Source organism: Nerophis ophidion, linkage group LG10 (genome assembly GCF_033978795.1).
Source record: "Nerophis ophidion isolate RoL-2023_Sa linkage group LG10, RoL_Noph_v1.0, whole genome shotgun sequence".
In the NCBI taxonomy this organism is placed as follows: domain Eukaryota; kingdom Metazoa; phylum Chordata; class Actinopteri; order Syngnathiformes; family Syngnathidae; genus Nerophis; species Nerophis ophidion.
The window spans coordinates 50,105,190-50,123,094 of NC_084620.1; the positions used below are offsets into that span (position 1 = coordinate 50,105,190).

General features: G+C 38.5%; 1 protein-coding gene across 1 annotated transcript in view; it reads left to right on the forward strand.

The window, feature by feature from the left end:
• Positions 1 to 15,898, forward strand: part of LOC133560959 (serine/threonine-protein kinase 38-like) — a 35,067-nt gene extending 19,169 nt beyond the window's left edge. The window contains exons 4-14 of the mRNA XM_061914030.1: positions 1,358 to 1,480; positions 1,555 to 1,638; positions 1,725 to 1,848; positions 5,096 to 5,250; positions 5,409 to 5,511; positions 7,582 to 7,643; positions 9,414 to 9,531; positions 9,600 to 9,723; positions 11,218 to 11,313; positions 11,419 to 11,510; positions 11,573 to 15,898. Coding sequence (XP_061770014.1) covers positions 1,358 to 1,480; positions 1,555 to 1,638; positions 1,725 to 1,848; positions 5,096 to 5,250; positions 5,409 to 5,511; positions 7,582 to 7,643; positions 9,414 to 9,531; positions 9,600 to 9,723; positions 11,218 to 11,313; positions 11,419 to 11,510; positions 11,573 to 11,697 — 1,206 coding nt within the window. The 3' untranslated portion in view covers positions 11,698 to 15,898. The remainder of the gene's footprint in view (positions 1 to 1,357; positions 1,481 to 1,554; positions 1,639 to 1,724; positions 1,849 to 5,095; positions 5,251 to 5,408; positions 5,512 to 7,581; positions 7,644 to 9,413; positions 9,532 to 9,599; positions 9,724 to 11,217; positions 11,314 to 11,418; positions 11,511 to 11,572) is intronic.
• Positions 15,899 to 17,905: the final 2,007 nt, after the last annotated feature.

Below are 17,905 nucleotides of genomic sequence, written 5' to 3' on the forward strand. Positions count from 1 at the left end.
GGCTCAGAAAACCACTGTCAGTAACTACAGTGGGAGAGTGGCCGTGCGCAACCCGAGGGTCCCTGGTTCAAATCCCACCTAGTACCAACCTCGTCACGTCCGTTGTGTCCTGAGCAAGATACTTCACCCTTGCTCCTGATGGGTGCTGGTTGGCGCCTTGCATGGCAGCTCCCTCCATCAGTGTGTGAATGTGTGTGTGAATGGGTAAATGTGGAAGTAGTGTCAAAGCGCTTTGAGTACCTTGAAGGTAGAAAAGCGCTATACAAGTACAACCCATTTATCATTTATATCTGTAAGCGCAAGTTAAAACTCTACTATGCAAATCGAAAGCCACTTATCAACAACACTCAGAAATGCCATCGGATTCACTGGGCCCAATCTCATCTAAGATGAACTGATGCGAAGTGGAAAAGTGCTCTGTGGTCTGACGAGTCCGCATTTCAAATTATTTTTGGAAACTGTTGACGTCGTGTCCTCCGAAACAAAGAGGAAAAGAACCATTATGATTGTTATAGTTGAAAAACCAGACTACTAGACTGGCTTTTAGTCCAGACCTGTCTTCCATTGAATATGTGTGGTGAAATATGAAGCCTAAAATAGCAGAAGGGAGATTGTTGAACAACTTGAGCTGTACATCAACCAAGAATGGGAAAGAATTCCAATTCCACTTTGTGTCAACCAAAAGGAGGTTTTGTAACCTGAAAGCTGTTTTGTTAAGGTGTTATTATACCAAATAATATATCGCACAAATCAGTTTGAATCGAGAATTGTGTCAAATCGAGTATCGTAATTTAAAAAAAATAGATTTTTAGGCTGTACATGCTTACTTGGTGCACATATGTGTCAACCAAAAGAAGGTTTTGTAACCCAAAAGCTATTTTGTTAAGGTGTTATTATGCCAAGTATACCATTAAATTTGAACAGAAGTGTAGACATAACATGTTAAAACAGAAAATAAGGAGATATTAACAGTAAATGAACAAGTGGATTAATAATCCATTTTTACTGCTTGTCCATTATGATGTTGTCAAAATAAAAGAATGAGAAATGACACAATATGTTACCGCATACGTCAGCAGACTAATTAGGAGCTTGCTTACTACTAAAAGACAAGTTGTCTAGTATGTTCACTATTTTATTTAAGGGCAAATTTGTTCTTTGATTGCAATAATAAACCTATGTTTAATGTACTCTAAGAGTTTTTATTAAAAGAAAGCCAATAATGCAATTTTTTTTGTGGTGCCCTTTATTTAGAAAAGTTTCGAAGTACATTTTGGTACCGGTACCAAAATATTGGTATCGAGACAACTCTACTTCCTCGACATGATTCTGATGCCGTTTCCTCTCAACTTGGCAGAAAGTAATGCGCCGTTCGCAGCACGCTCGCAAGGAGACGGAGTTCTTGAGGCTGAAGAGGACGCGGCTGGGCTTGGATGACTTTGAGTCTCTTAAAGTCATCGGGCGCGGTGCTTTTGGAGAAGTGCGTTCCGTTTTTTAAGTATTTGGACGCTGCGTGTGTCGCGCTCTTTGACGATTCAGTTCACCCCCCCACAGGTGCGTTTGGTGCAGAAAAAGGACACCGGGCACATTTACGCCATGAAGATTTTAAGAAAAGCTGACATGCTGGAAAAAGAGCAGGTGTGTTTCAATATGAGCTGCCCGCTGCCCGCTGCCCGCTGCCCCACACTTCCTATCACATAATAACATTTTCCATCCACACGCAGGTCGCACACATCAGGGCAGAAAGGGATATTCTGGTGGAAGCAGACGGCGCCTGGGTCGTTAAGATGTTCTACAGCTTCCAGGACAAGAGGAACCTCTACCTCATCATGGAATTTCTACCTGGAGGTGCGCAACAATCCTTAATGATATTGCAATTGGATAAATGTAATCAATACAGTGGGAACTTGATTCACAAACTTAATTGGTTCTTGAACATGGTGCATAAATACAAAAGTTTGTATAGTGAAAAAGAAACACTGTAAATATGAATAATGGGTTCCAGCCTCGATAAATGTCCATGTAGGGCTGGGCGATATGGCTTTTTATTAATATCTCAATATTTTCAGGTCATGTCACGATACACTATATATATATCTCGATATTTTGCCTTAGCCTTGAATGAACACTTGATGCGTATAATCACAGCAGTATGATGATTCTATGTGTCTACATTAAAACATTCTTCTTCCTACTGCATTAAAATATGCTCATTTTAAACTTTCATGTAGAGAGGAAAATCACAACTAAGTCAATTGACCAAAAGTGTATTTATTAAACAGTTATTAAGCAGTGGCACAAACATTCATGTCATTTCCAAAACAGAAAGTGCAAGTTTGTCAGAGACATTTTAAAACAAGCTATTAGTGCACTTTTGTGCATGATGTCACATAAGATATGTCAATAAGTGTCAAATAAAAATGAGCTGCATAACAGGAAATGAAATAGTGTATGTCCTTCGCTATGTGGTAGGTTCCTGCGGACGTTATATCCTTCTGTTTTTGACAGTTTTTTTTTCATACGGTGTTGATGTGGAAATGGTTGCTTGGGCACTTTGTGGGCGTGGCACCGGCCGGAGATGTTGACATGCGGAGTTTCATGCACTCTTCATTCTCTACCGGGTGACTTTTCAAATGATGTTTCAAATTAGCAGTAATGCTACTTTTTGAAGCAACGCTTTTACTGCACACTTGACATATTACGGTTGTATGTCCGACATATTTCCCTTTGAAGCCAAACCACCGCCAGACGATGGACCCCCTGCGGTTTTTCTTGGGAATTAATTATTCCTTCATTTGTTACCAGATTCGCACCTTCTTTCTCTCGTACCAAAGCTAACGTTATCCAAGCCGCTACCTCTCTGCTCCGTGAGAGCGAATGACATTGCACACGTGACAGTATGTAAAATGGTGCGCTTGTTTTACGTCTTTGTGAGAAGGAGAGGAGACAAAGAGTGAGAAGAGCCTGTAGTGTAATGCCCGCAGCTAAAAGCAACTGCGTGAGAACGTATACTCCAATATCACGATATAGTCATTGTCTATATCGCACAGAGACAAACCCGCGATATATTGAGTATATTGATATATCGCCGAGCCCTACGTCCATATTTTAGTGAAGGTTATCAAGTGATATACACATGGTTTCCCTTAGACTGCCACGGTCGTATCTGTAACGGTGGTATCAAATAATCAATAATAATAATCAAATAATTTGCATCATTTCCTACGATGATGTATCATTTCTTTAAAAAGACTCAAAAATGCATGCATACTGTTGTTTTATTACCTCCACAGCGGTTCACTCCTTCATCCCATGCTGCCCTGTTGAGTTTTTGGGACTCTTACTTAGGGATGATGTTCGAAAACCGGTTCTCCCGATGCTTCGATAAGAAAAGAACCGATTACATGGATTCTTTTGAGAACCGGTTCCCGTTATCGAAGCCACTATACCGTATTTTCGCAACCATAGGACGCACCGCATATATATATATATATATATATTAGGGCTGTGAATCTTTGAGTGTCCCACGATTCGATTCAATATCGATTCTTGTGGTCTCGATTCGATAATATATCGATTTTTTTTCTATTCGATTCTCGATTCAAAAACGATATTTTTCCGATTCAAAACGATTCTGTATTCATTCAATACATAGGATTTTAGCAGGATCTACCCCAGTCTGCTGACATGCTAGCAGAGTAGTAGATTTTTTTAAAAAAAGGTTTCATAATTGTAAAGGACAATGTTTTATCAACCGATTGCAATAATGTAAATTTGTTTTAACTATTAAACGAACCAAAAATATGACTTATTTTATCTTTGTGAGAACATTGGACACAGTGTGTTGTCAAGCTTATGAGATGCGATGCAAGTGTAAGCCACTGTGACACTATTGTTCTTTTTTATTATTTTTTATAAATGTCTAATGATAATCACTGCTATGCTGAAATTATAATTAATATTGATACTGTTGTTGGTAATATTAATTTTTCTTTCATTACTTTTGGTTTGTTCTGTGTCGTGTTTGTGTCTCCTCTCAATTGCTCTGTTTATTGCAGTTCTGAGTGTTGCTGGGTCAGGTTTGGTTTTGGTATTGGATTGCATTTTTATGGTATTGCTGTGTAGTGGTTTGTTGGATTGATTTAAAAAAAAAAAATATATATATATATTTTGTTTTAAATAAAAAAAAATAAAAAATCTAAATAGTCATAACATAGATTTGTTTTTAAATGTATGCATATATTGGCCTTTATAAAGCAAATATATGCATCATTGCAGATTATTGACAATTATGTCATATTGACCGACCTTCCACCCACTTGTGATGGCATGCTATTGCTAAAGGCAGTTTGAAGACAAAAATAGGCAAAACTTGTCAAAAAGCGGGGAAAAAAGGCACGCATGCTGAAGTGTTGAGACGTGACTCCGCCTCCCCAACAATGTTTCGCCCTGCTTTCATCCACAGAGACTTGGTTCGCTCAAAAAGGCACATTTGTCTCAATCTAAAAGTTTGCAGAAGAGTCTCAAAACACAAAGTACAGTCTACAAAAACACCGTAAATAGATTATTTGTTTTCTAGGCATTTTCATGAAGAAAAAGTCACAAAAATGATTGGAAAAATCACTAAAAACTTGAAAAAAATCTAACAAAGTACAATAAGCTGCAAAAATTGACAAAAAGAGCAAAACATACCAAATAGTCATAACAGATTTGTTTTTAAATGTATGCATACATTGGCCTTTATAAAGCAAATATATGCATCATTGCAGATTATTGACAATTATGTCATATTGACCGACCTTCCACCCACTTGTGATGGCATGCTCTTGCTAAAGGCAGTTTGAAGACAAAAATAGGCAAAAATTTGTCAAAAAGCGGGAAAAACTAAGAAAAGGCACGCATGCTGAAGTGTTGAGACGTGACTTCGCCTCCCCAACAATGTTTCGCCCTGCTTTCATCCACAGAGACGTGGTTCGCACAAATTTGGCTTGATCTAAAAGTTCGTAGATACAAAAAAAAAAAGTTTGCACATAGAGGGGCTCGTGAATCCAGGTTCTACTGTATCGGCATTGGATTGTCAATTTTGTGCCACTAGGTGACATGATGACCCTGCTGATGAAGAAGGACACCCTGTCAGAAGAAGCCACCCAGTTCTACATAGCAGAGACGGTCCTGGCCATCGACTCCATCCACCAGCTGGGCTTCATCCACCGAGACATCAAACCGGACAACCTGCTGCTGGATTCCCGGGTGACATTGCACACAAACCAGACAAGACTCACCTTTTGTTATTTATATTAGTGTCGACACTGCAATCTTATCTAGAATCAGACAATGTTGCTCTTCTACAAGTTTGCACGGCTGGATGAAAACTATGCGCTGACTCCAATGTTTTGTTTGCTCCTCAGGGCCATGTGAAGCTGTCTGACTTTGGTCTCTGTACCGGACTGAAGAAAGCTCACCGCACGGAATTTTACAGAAACTTGACACACAACCCACCGAGTGACTTTTGTTAGTATCACTCCTCAGAGTTTCCTCTACATGCAATTGATCGTGTCCACCCACCGCAGCAAAATATAAGCCGCCACAGCTTAAAAGAGAGTTGTTTTTTTTTACGTGAAAACAAATGAAAGTAATATAATGTAATAGGGCTGGACGATAATGGCAAGAATAATAATCTCCATTATTTTGATTGATATTGTAAACACAATTATTCATTCATTGTACCACCAAAAGTCAAATGTAGTTTAAAAAAACAAGTAACTAATAAACCACAAGTAAAATAATAGCAATAACAAATTTAAATGTCAATATCAAAAACAATTTGTATTCTGTTTTTATTGTTTTTAATTTTGTTTTGATACCTTTTAGACTTATTGTACTACATTAGAGTGCTGCTTTTTGTGTCAAATGAAACAATTATTGGTGCTATGCATCTGTGGACAATTTTGACCAGTATTTGAGGTCAAAGCATAATTGTGTAAATGTATCTAAGTGCCCCGGGAAGAGCTAGACGAAGTGGCTGGAGATAGGGAAGTCTGGGCTTCCCTGCTTAGGCTGCTGCCCCCGCGACCCGACCTCGGATAAGCGGAAGATGATGGATGGATGGATGGATGGATGGATGGTATCTAAGTGCTTTGATACCTTTAAAGGCTTAGTTGTCCACATGCGTGGACAGCACCCTTTAGCTCTTATTCCCAAAATTGTGTACACTACTGAATTGAGGTCTTATGGCCGCTTATGTGGACACTTATACTGCCATTTGGTGGTGTCAGAAGAGTATAACATACAATGGAATTTGGAAAAAAAAGTGTAACAATAAATATTAGTGTCACTAAACAGGAAGTACACATTTGTGTACTTATGGACTAAGTACATCATATCAAAAGATGATTCTTAGTTTTTATTCTAATTAGGGTCCAATAAGCCCGAATAGCAAAGAGAAATTAAAAAGCGCATGTAAACACACAGCTTGGGCCTAAAGAAGTTAAATTAAGTACATTATTTTCTACCACTTGTCCCTCTCGGTACTTTTTTGAAACCTTTTGTTAGCGCAGTCAGACTCTATGCGGCTCACCGCGCTGTTACTGTGAAGGGGGATAAGTGTGCCCCTGTTCTGAACTTGACGTGCGGAGGCAAAAAAAAAACAGAGAGCCTCTCAAGTTGCGACGACTGTTTGTACATTAATCTTACATCCATGATGTTGTTCACAAAAACACATGCAGATTAGATCTGATTGTTTTTGCCAGCTTTAGCTTTCTAGTTTAGGCAGTGTTTTAAGTAGCCATTTCCACATTGTTTGGTTGGGACGTGTTTCAGTGGTACTGGACTCATTATTTTCCCAAACAAATGTAATTTGTCCTCACAATGACATTTCGCCCGCATTTGTGTCAATTTTGCTCATATTGTGCGTTTAACAGTATTCCGTTTAATTGGCCAATTTTGTGACTCTTTCGCGGTTATCAGGTTATTTATTTTCGTTGTTGAGTGTAGTGATTATTGATTATGCGCACGAGCTGTGCCAAATAAAAAGCAGCAACCATGGTGCGACCCCAAGCTTAAAGCACACCTGTCTTTATTCCACTCATAAGCTCCTCATCCATTACAAGCTTTAGAATTTGTATGCACGTTGCGCGGGCCCATTAATCTATTTTTTAATTTTTATTTATTTTCATAAACGTGAGAAGCCAATCAAAAGCGAAATCAAAATTTCAGAAGAGTTTCTAAACACAAAGTATAGTCTACAAAACACCGGAAATAGATGATTGGTTTTCTAGGCGTTTTCATGAAGAAAAAGTCACAAAAATGATTGGAAAAATCACTAAAAACTTGAAAAAATCTAACAAAGTACGATAAGCAGCAACAATTGACAAAAAGAGCAAAACATACTAAATAGTCATAACATAGATTTGTTTTTAAATGTATGCATATATTGGCCTTTATAAGGTGAATATATGCATCATTGCAGATTATTGACAATTATGTCATATTGACCACCCTTCCACCCACTTGTGATGGCATGCTATTGCTAAAGGCAGTTTGAAGACAAACCCGTCATTTTCTCCTTTTGTTTTTCTGCAGCTTTTCAAAACATGAACTCCAAGCGGAAAGCAGAAACCTGGAAGAAGAATCGGAGACAGCTGGTACAGTTTTATATTTTATTTCTTTGTTATCAGTCGATTCAGAAATGCGTGTGTCGATACCGGGGCGGTATAGCGCGGTTGGTGGAGTGGCCGTGCCAGCAACTTGAGGGTTCCAGATTCGATCCCCACTTCCGCCATCTTAGTCACTGCCGTTGTGTCCTTGGGCAAGACACATAACCCACCTGCTCCCAGTGCCACCCACACTGGTTTAAATGTAACTTAGATATTGGGTTTCACTATGTAAAGCGCTTTGAGTCACTAGAGAAAAGCGCAATATAAATATAATTCACTTCACTACTTACCATGACGTCTGAGGCCTCAGCCCCCTCTGCTGGTCGTGGGTAATAATACAAAAGCTTTGAGTCACTGTTTAAAACACTGAAACACTTAATAGAGGGGTAGGGAACCTATGGCTCTAGAGCCAGATGTGGCTCTTTTGATGACTGCACCTGGCTCTGAGATAAATCTTAGCTGACATTGTTTAACACGGTAAGTAATGAATAATTCCGCTGGTAATCACAGTGTCAAAAATAACGTTGAAATTATAAAACATTCTCATGCATTTTAATCCATTCATCCGGTTTCTACCGCACCTGTTCAACAAGTTGAATTAATGGTAAGAAGTATTTTATTTATTGTTGGTTAGCTTCAGAATAACAATGTCATTAAAAAGAATAAAATACTTATTATACTCTAAAAATGTTGGTCTTACTTAAAAATGCACGCATTTAGTTGTATTCAGTCTTAAAAAAAATATTATATGGCTCTCATGGAAATACTTTTTAAAATATTTGACTTGTATTGCTCTCTCAGCCAAAAAGGTTCCCGACCACTGACTTAATAGATATAAAATTTCCAAAAAAAAATGTCATGAATTTTGTATCATACTTGACACGGCCGATCACAAAACAATAATTTTATATGGTATTTTTTTCTGATAATCCAAAACATAATGCAATACACAAACATCTATCATGTTATTTCCAAACATAAAAAGAACACTTGTCATCATCTTCCCCCAGATCATTTAAATTCACTTAAAAAATATATATTTTTAAATTTTTTAAATAATTTTCAAAGCATCTTCAATGTTGTAACTATTTGGCATCTAAAAATACCGTACAAGTCAACATTATTATGTATTTTTTTAATGTGATTAATTTTTTTCTCACAACAATCAGAAAGCTATAATTTATTATAACACACTGTGTGATCACCACAAAATAGTGCCGTGAATATGTATTTTTTACCTCTAAATATACCAACTTATTTGTTAATTCAAAAAATCAAAAGACTGGATGGCGCTCCATCTTATTTATAATTATGACATGCCAATCGACTCATTTTGAGTTACATTACCTTTTATACCTGCTGTTTCAAATTTGATACACACATTTTCAACACAGATTTCACATAGCAAAGTTATATGTATTTTTTTTTAGCTTATCCCTTTCAAATTTGGCAAAGTTACTCTTCAAAAATCAGGTGTCTCTTGTTTGTTCTTTGTGGCAATATTGCGGGATCCCTGGACAGCCCTCTAATAAGTCTATTACCGCCCTCATGTGGATAATATGGGTAATGCATGCATTTGATGTGATACTGCAGGCTTTTTAAGGGGAAAAAAATTACACTGATGATGGAGAAGGCTTAAACACTTATGTATTACTGATTATACGTTTGGCAATACAGGGTTTTCAAACAAAATTATGGTTTCTACTGTACAGTATTTGTTCAATTGTACTATGTCTTTGCTTACTGTGCAACATTTAGGCTTATTCCACCGTGGGAACGCCAGACTACATTGCCCCTGAAGTTTTCCTGCAGACGGGCTACAACAAGCTGTGCGACTGGTGGTCTCTGGGCGTCATCATGTACGAAATGCTGATCGGTAAGCATACCCTTGCAAGCGCATGTGTTCGGCGAACCGCGGAAAAAATTTGCGCCGCTTCTTTTCAGGCTATCCGCCGTTTTGCTCCGAGACGCCGCAGGAGACGTACAGGAAAGTGATGAACTGGAAGGAAACCCTCGTCTTTCCACCCGAAGTCCCTATCTCAGAGAGAGCCAAGGATTTGATATTAAGGTATGTGGCAACCAGAAATGGTCTGTTGCATTAACACTCAAGAACCGTCTTATCTGCTGTCCCCGCAGGCACAGCAAAATAGATACTGCAAGTATGTATATATAATGTAGTAACAGACACCTTCATAACAATATGTACAATATACACACTGCAAGTATACATACTGTATATTGCTGAAATAGGCTCCAACGCCCCCGTGACCACGAATATATATATATATATATATATATATATATATATATATAAGGCAAATATATTGCAGTGTATATTGTACATGTTACATATTGTTGTGTCTGTTACTACATTATATATATACTTGCAGTGTGTATATTGTACATATTATTATGAAGGTGTCTGTTAATACATTTATTTATATACAGTGGGGCAAAAAAGTATTTAGTCAGCCACCGATTGTGCAAGTTCTCCCACTTAAAATGATGACAGAGGTCTGTAATTTTCATCATAGGTACACTTCAACTGTGAGAGACAGAATGTGAAAAAATAATCCAGGAATTCACATTGTAGGAATTTTTAAATAATTTATTTGTAAATTATGGTGGAAAATAAGTATTTGGTCAACCATTCAAAGCTCTCACTGACGGAAGAAGGTTTTGGCTCAAAATCTCACGATACATGGCCCCATTCATTCTTTCCTTAACACGGATCAATCGTCCTGTCCCCTTAGCAGAAAATCAGCCCCAAAGCATGATGTTTCCACCCCCATGCTTCACAGTAGGTATGGTGTTCTTGGGATGCAACTCAGTATTCTTCTTCCTCCAAACACGACGAGTTGAGTTTATACCAAAATGGATACATGGATGATACAGCAGAGGATTGGGAGAATGTCATGTGGTCAGATGAAACCACATTACAACTTTTTGGTATAAACTCAACTCGTCATGTTTGGAGGAAGAAGAATACTGAGTTGCATCCCAAGAACACCATACCTACTGTGAAGCATGGGGGTGGAAACATCATGCTTTTGGGCTGTTTTTCTGCTAAGGGGACAGGACGATTGATCCGTGTTAAGGAAAGAATGAATGGGGCCATGTATCGTGAGATTTTGAGCCAAAACCTTCCATCAGTGAGAGCTTTGAATGGTTGACGAAATACTTATTTTCCACCATATTTTTACAAATAATTTCTTTAAAATTCCTACAATGTGAATTCCTGGATTTTTTTTTCACATTCTGTCTCTCACAGTTGAAGTGTACCTATGATGAAAATTACAGACCTCTGTCATCATTTTAAGTGGGAGAACTTGCACAATCGGTGGCTGACTAAATACTTTTTTGCCCCACTGTATGTATGTATGTATGTATATATATATATATATATATATATATATATATATATATATATATATATATGTATATATATATATATATATATGTGTGTGCGTGTGTGTATGAATAAGTATGTATATGTTAATATATGTACATAAGTGTGTGTGTGTGTACTTGATATCATCAGTGTGCCGTCTGTGTGTTGCAGGTATTGCACTGATGCTGAGAACAGAATCGGGGCCGGCAGTGTGGAGGAGATCAAAAGCTATTCGTTCTTTGAGTCCGTAGACTGGGAGCACATCCGGTATCCTCAGTTTTCATCCTCTTTTCAATTTGTTTCTTTCTAGGAACACTCATGTATTGTTACATTTCTTTCTGGGAACATTCATGTATTGTCGTCCCTTGGCAGAGAACGACCTGCAGCCATCTCCATCGAAATCAAAAGCATCGACGACACGTCCAATTTTGATGACTTCCCCGAGTCCGACATCCTGCAGCCAGGTTTGAAACATGAGTCAGACCATCTCTCGGGACAAAGTATATCATGAATAATTTTGTTACAGCCAATGCAACAGAACCGGACTTCAAGTCCAAGGATTGGGTGTTCCTCAACTACACCTACAAGCGCTTCGAGGGCCTGACTCAACGAGGCACCATTCCCACATACGTGAAGCCCGTGAAGGCCTGACCGGATCAAAAGCTGAGTATTGGGGGAAAAAAAACATTTACGGACTAACAGGGTCTGGCCTCAGAGGGCCCCAGCTGGTGCTGAAGGTGCTCTCCGCCGACTGTACGTATAATCCACCCTCATCGTTAGCGCCCGCAGAAGTTAGCGCATGACCTCGCTTGTCTGCCGCAGCTCTCAGATTTTATGTGCATGCGCCAACCTCAAAATCACCACTTCCACCATCAAGCTGGTAGCTGAAGGAGCAATTATGCAAAACAAGTACCTGCATCTGTACACTCTGGAACATTCTAGAACACGTCCTCTCCAAGGAAGGTTTCAGCATCCTTTGGCTTGTTAACGTCCTTTTCAGCTTGTTTTGCCAAGCCAGTTTTGATATATTTTCCTTAATAATAGCCTTTGTTTTTTTCCCATTCGCAAAAAAGACCCCATACTTCAAAGTAGAGATTGGCCGATAATCTACGCCAATATTTGGCATTTTCACGTCTATTGGTATTAACTTTTTTTTGATCGCTATTGTCAGGTTCAAACACTGATAACATCTATTATACAGACAAAGAAGCATGTAATTAAACTAAGACAGAATTCAATTTAGCTCAATTGAGGAGAAACGTCTGGGCTGTACTCTTGTACGGTCTCCCACCACGCTTTGACGAAAGATGGTACGCCTCCTCTTTGGACTTTCCGTAATAACATGGCAACAGCTGTTTCTAAAGGGAGGGGGTCGTAAACAGCCGCTGCGTTTGGTCACAAAACAGTTCAAAGAAAAGGTGCCTGGATGGGAGTCAGGTCCTGCGTCTTTCCGCTTTGTAGATCTCGAGTCAAGACAAAATATTCCTGTGGATTATAATACATCAAAGAAATCGACACCTTCATGTCGTTTCCCATCCTATACAGTGGAGTTTTACAAGACTTTTTGATTGGTAAGATCAAAGACAGCTTTTGTCCCCTAGCAAAGCAGACAAAAGCAAACAAAGTTTCGTGATAACTAAGATACAATTATTCAGACAGCTATCAGCCTTCTTTTTTTTTAACATATATACTACAACAGAACTACATCAGCCGATACAACACATACAGATATACCAGTATTTATTATTAAAGAATAAATTATTAAAGTAGATAGTACTTTTTACTTATTAAAAGGGCTTTTTTTTTTTCTTAAATTCATTTAATATCCTCTAAAGGCCTAGTGGCCACATGCGTGGACAGCACCTTTCAGCTCTTATTTCCAAAATTGTGTACACTACTGAATCGGGGTCTTACGGTCGCTTATGTGGGCACTTATACTGCCATCTGGTGGTGTCAAAGGAGTATAACATACAATGGAATTTGGAAAAAAAAGTGTAAAAATAAGAATGAGCATGTTACTAAACATTAAGTACACGTTTGTGTAATTATGGACTAAGTACATCATATCAAAAGATGATCCTTAGTTTTTATTCTAATCAGGCTCCAATAAGCCCATAGAGAAATAAAAAAAAGCATGTAAAGAGGTTTAAAAAAAAAATACTCTCATTGTCAATGACTTTCCCCAAATATGTTTTGACATCTGACATGGCATTTATTTGAGTTCTTGCAAGGATTCTTCTCCAGTTTGCTCACACGGCCACACCCCTTTCTCTCCCTCCTGCAGTGCTGGACGCCTGCAGTGCGTCTCTTCTGCTTTACCGTCAAACTTCCAATATCTGCCGGGGAATCCAGTTTTTGTCCTTCTTTCCGGTGGGCTCATTAAGGGAGCGCCGCGAGTCTCATGTTCCGTGATTCCATCAAAATAATGCGACAGCAATGGACAGTCATGAAGATGACAGAAAAGATGTACAAACTTTGCGTAAATATCCAGACAAATAAGAGACTTACACTATTTTCCGGACTATCGAGCCCACCGGTATATAAACCACACCCACTAAATTTGAGAAGAAAAACAAAATTTCCCATATATTAGCCGCACCGGACTATAAACCGTAGTGAAATGACTTATTCATACAGAAATATTCTGTAAATATTTATTTACATACCTTCATTGTTCCCAAACGGTGTCTGTAACAAAGCAGTAAAACGGCTGATCAAACAAAACAGAAGTCATGTTCATGGACCCACTAGCTGTGGATGCTAGCGTTCCAATCAGCTTAACAGACTCCAACTCCTCTGTGACTGTTTGGTGCACTTACTGAGGAGTTTGTGAAACTAAAACAATATGAAAATAATGCCATTGTAGGTTAGTAATTCTAACACAGACTGGTAAATGTGTTAGCATATTAGCTGATGCTAACCACGCTTGCAACCTTCCCCTACTATAGCACGTTTTTGATTGATTGAAAGTACAGTACATATTCCGTACATTTGACCACTAAATGGTAACACCCGAATAAGTTTTTCTACTTGTTTAAGTCGGGGTGCACGTTAATCAGTATATGGTAGTACAAATATGCATGAAAACAATCCCACAGACATCACACATTGGGCGCTTTAGTAAGTAAGAATGGTTTTAGTTATATTGTAAAACTTACAAACGTTGCTTGGAGTGACAAATGAAGAATTCACACCAGTAGAACCGCCATAGACGACCAGAAGACGTGACGGCACTTTCGCTTCCGGTTCAAAGCTCTGTCTTAACAGAAGGACACTGCAATACCTGCAAAAGACGGCGCCAAAGCACGAACGATAACACACATTTTCAGTGTGTTTGCTTTTTGGCCGTCCGCAAAGATAATACCATAAATTAGTTTTATAAGACGCAGGGTTCAAAAACGTAGGAAAAAGTAGAGGCTTATAGTCAGAAATTTCCGGTATTAAATACGGTAAGTAAAGTAGGTGAGGCAGCAGCTCACACGTTCTCATACTTTCTGTAACATCCAGGAAGTATTGAAAAATGTCTCAACTATAAACTATTTGAATCAGCCCAGGATAGTTTTTATGGAAATTTTGACAATATTTAAGAAACCTTACAATGTATTAAATCCATAAAGTGGTATAAAAAGGAGTAGATGATGGTTAAAATGTCATATTTTGACCAATTTTCCCAGGGGATGTTCCATATTTTTGAATTGAGGCTCCTCTTAGACACATTTAATAAAAGTTTTAGATGTTTTTTTATATAATATGTCACTACTGGTCCCACCTTTCCTAAAAAAATATGTTCAAAAAACAATTTAAAGCCTTGTCCAGATGTTAACTGACACAATATTCACCTTGAAATAACTTTTACTGCTAATGAAGCTCACCTCTAAATATCGCTTATCGGCCTCCTGATAATCGGTGTCAGTCCTGGAAAAAAAAAAATATCGGTCGATCTCTACTTCAAAGCATGACTGATACCAAATGCACCGCCGTGGCATCTGTAAAGCTGGCTTAAAGGGAATAGCTGGGTTTGTTGTTTGTGTGGGGAAAAAAATACCCCCCCCCAAAAATTACAATGTTACAAAAGTGCAAATTCCCCGAATAATTGCCTCAGAGTTGAGCAAACACTGTCACTGTAGGAGGGAATAAAGTATGAGAATAACTCAGGAAATATTGTATATTTATCTCAAATAGGCTGTTGAGGGTTTAGGGTTGCCTCAAGAGTGTTTTTCTAGATGTTACAGGGTAAATACTTACGTGTGTATTCACATCAAACAAATCATGCTGGAATCTTCCTTATGCTGTGCAAAAAAAAAACAAAAAAACCTCTACTGTCACTAACTCCCTTTTCATGTCTCTTATTTATACGTCACGGAAGCTCCAATCACTTCCTTCTTAGAAGTGCCTTCACATAGCTGCCCAATAATATTGCATCAATATTGTGAGCGGTCCATCGAAAGGCTTTTTCACCACCCCACAAACTCTTCACATGGAAGGAAGGAAAACGGGCGGACAGTAAAGGGAAATCACACACCCAGAAAAAAGGGAAAAAAGTTGTAAAAACGAGGAAAAGTGCTTTTATGGCTTCGCTAAGACAGGACAGGACGCTCATTAAAGAAAAAAAGACCCCGGGAAGTATCAAACATGTCCAGTTAACGCACCGGTCAATCCCAAGTTCTTTTGGATGACATTTATGTTGAGTAAAAAGGACCACCAAGACAGAATGATACAACACCAAGGTTTGTTACTAAAGCTTTAGGAGACCCGCCCTTACAATACGACAAAAAAGCATCAGCAAGCGAGGTGTAAATAAAAAAAAAAAGCCCCTCTCCCCCAGAAAGAAAACGCGGCTGCTACTTCAAAACAGATAAGGAACTGGCCAAAAACGCTCTGTAAGTCGACAAACAGGAGCTCTTAAAGGAGTGGTTCTTAACCTGGGTTCGATGAGTTGGCCTCAGGGGTTCGGCGGAGGTCAAAACACACCCGACTCAAGGTATAAATAAAAACTTCTCCCTATCGGCGTATTACGGATTCAACAACAGCAGCAGTCAGACTGATTTGCAGGTGTGTAATTTGTTGTGAGTTTATGCACCATGTTGGTTATGTTCTTTGAACAAGGTGATGTTCATTTTGTGCACCAGTAAAAAAAACATGGTAACACTTTAGTATGGGGAACATATTCACCATTACTTAGTTTCTTACAAACATGCAAATTAGTCACATATTGGCTCTTAACTAATCTATTAAGTACTTATTAATGCCTTATTCGGCGTGGCCTTATTATAACCCTAACCAAATAACTCTAAATTAAGTCTTTGTTACTTAGAATATGTTCCCCTAGTGTCTAAAAACCTCTAAATTAAGTCTTTTACTAGAATATGTTCTCCATACTAAAGTGTTACCAAAAACATAACTGTGTCTTGAATTTGTAAAAAAACATTTTATTTTTCACTAAGAAGGGTTCGGTGAATGCGCATATGAAACTAATAGGGTTCGGTACCGCCAAGAAGGTTAAGAACCACTGTCTTAAAGGCTTAGTGGCCACATACAGTGGGGCAATAAAGTATTTAGTCAGCCACCGATTGTGCAAGTTCTCCTACTTAAAATGATGACAGAGGTCTGTAATTTTCATCATAGGTACACTTTAACTGTGAGAGACAGAATGTGAGAAAAAAAATCCAGGAATTCACATTGTAGGAATTTTTAAAAATGTATTTGGTGGAAATTAAGTATTTGGTCAACCATTCAAAGCTCTCACTGATGGAAGGAGGTTTTGGCTCAAAATCTCACGATACATGGCCCCATTCATTCTTTCCTTAACACGGATCCATCGTCCTGTCACCTTAGCAGAAAAACAGCCCCAAAGCATGATGTTTCCACCCCATGCTTCACAGTAGGTATGGTGTTCTTGGGATGCAACTCAGTATTCTTCTTCCTCCAAACACGACGAGTTGAGTTTATACCAAAATGGATACATGGATGATACAGCAGAGGATTTGGAGAATGTCATGTGGTCAGATGAAACCAAAATAGAACTTTTTGGTTTCATCTGACTCGTCGTGTTTGGAGGAAGAATAATACTGAGTTGCATCCCAAGAACACCATACCTACTGTGAAGCATGGGGGTGGAAACATCATGCTTTGGGGCTGTTTTCCTGCTAAGGGGACAGGACGATTGATCCGTGTTAAGGAAAGAATGAATGGGGCCATGTATCGTGAGATTTTGAGCCCAAACCTCCTTCCATCAGTGAGAGCTTTGAATGGTTGACCAAATACTTATTTTCCACCATAATCTACAAATTCTTTAAAATTCCTACAATGTAAATTCCGGGATTTTTTTCACATTCTGTCTCTCACAGTTGAAGTGTACCTATGATGAAATTTACAGACCTCTGTCATCATTTTAAGTGGGAGACCTTGCACAATCGGTGGCTGACTAAATACTTTTTGGCCTCACTGGACGTGGACAGCACCTTTTAGCTTTTATTTCCAAAATTGTGTACACTACTGAATTGGGGTTTTGTGGCCGCTTATGTGGACACTTATACTGGTGGTGTCAGGAGACTATAACATACAATGGAATTTGTGGGAAAAAAAAATTAAAAATAAGAATTAGCATGTCTCTAAACATGATGTACACGTTTGTGTACTTATGGACTAAGTACATCATATAAAAAGATGATTCTTGGTTTTATTTCTAATTAGGGTACAGATAGCCCAAATAGCAAAGAGAAATAAAAAAAAAAGCATATAAACAAACCAAAAGAGGTTCATACAAAACAAAGACTTTACTGGTGGACATAAGATAAAAGCAAGGAGGTCAGGAGAAGACACACTACATGGGCAAAGACTCGCTGCTTTAAACATGATT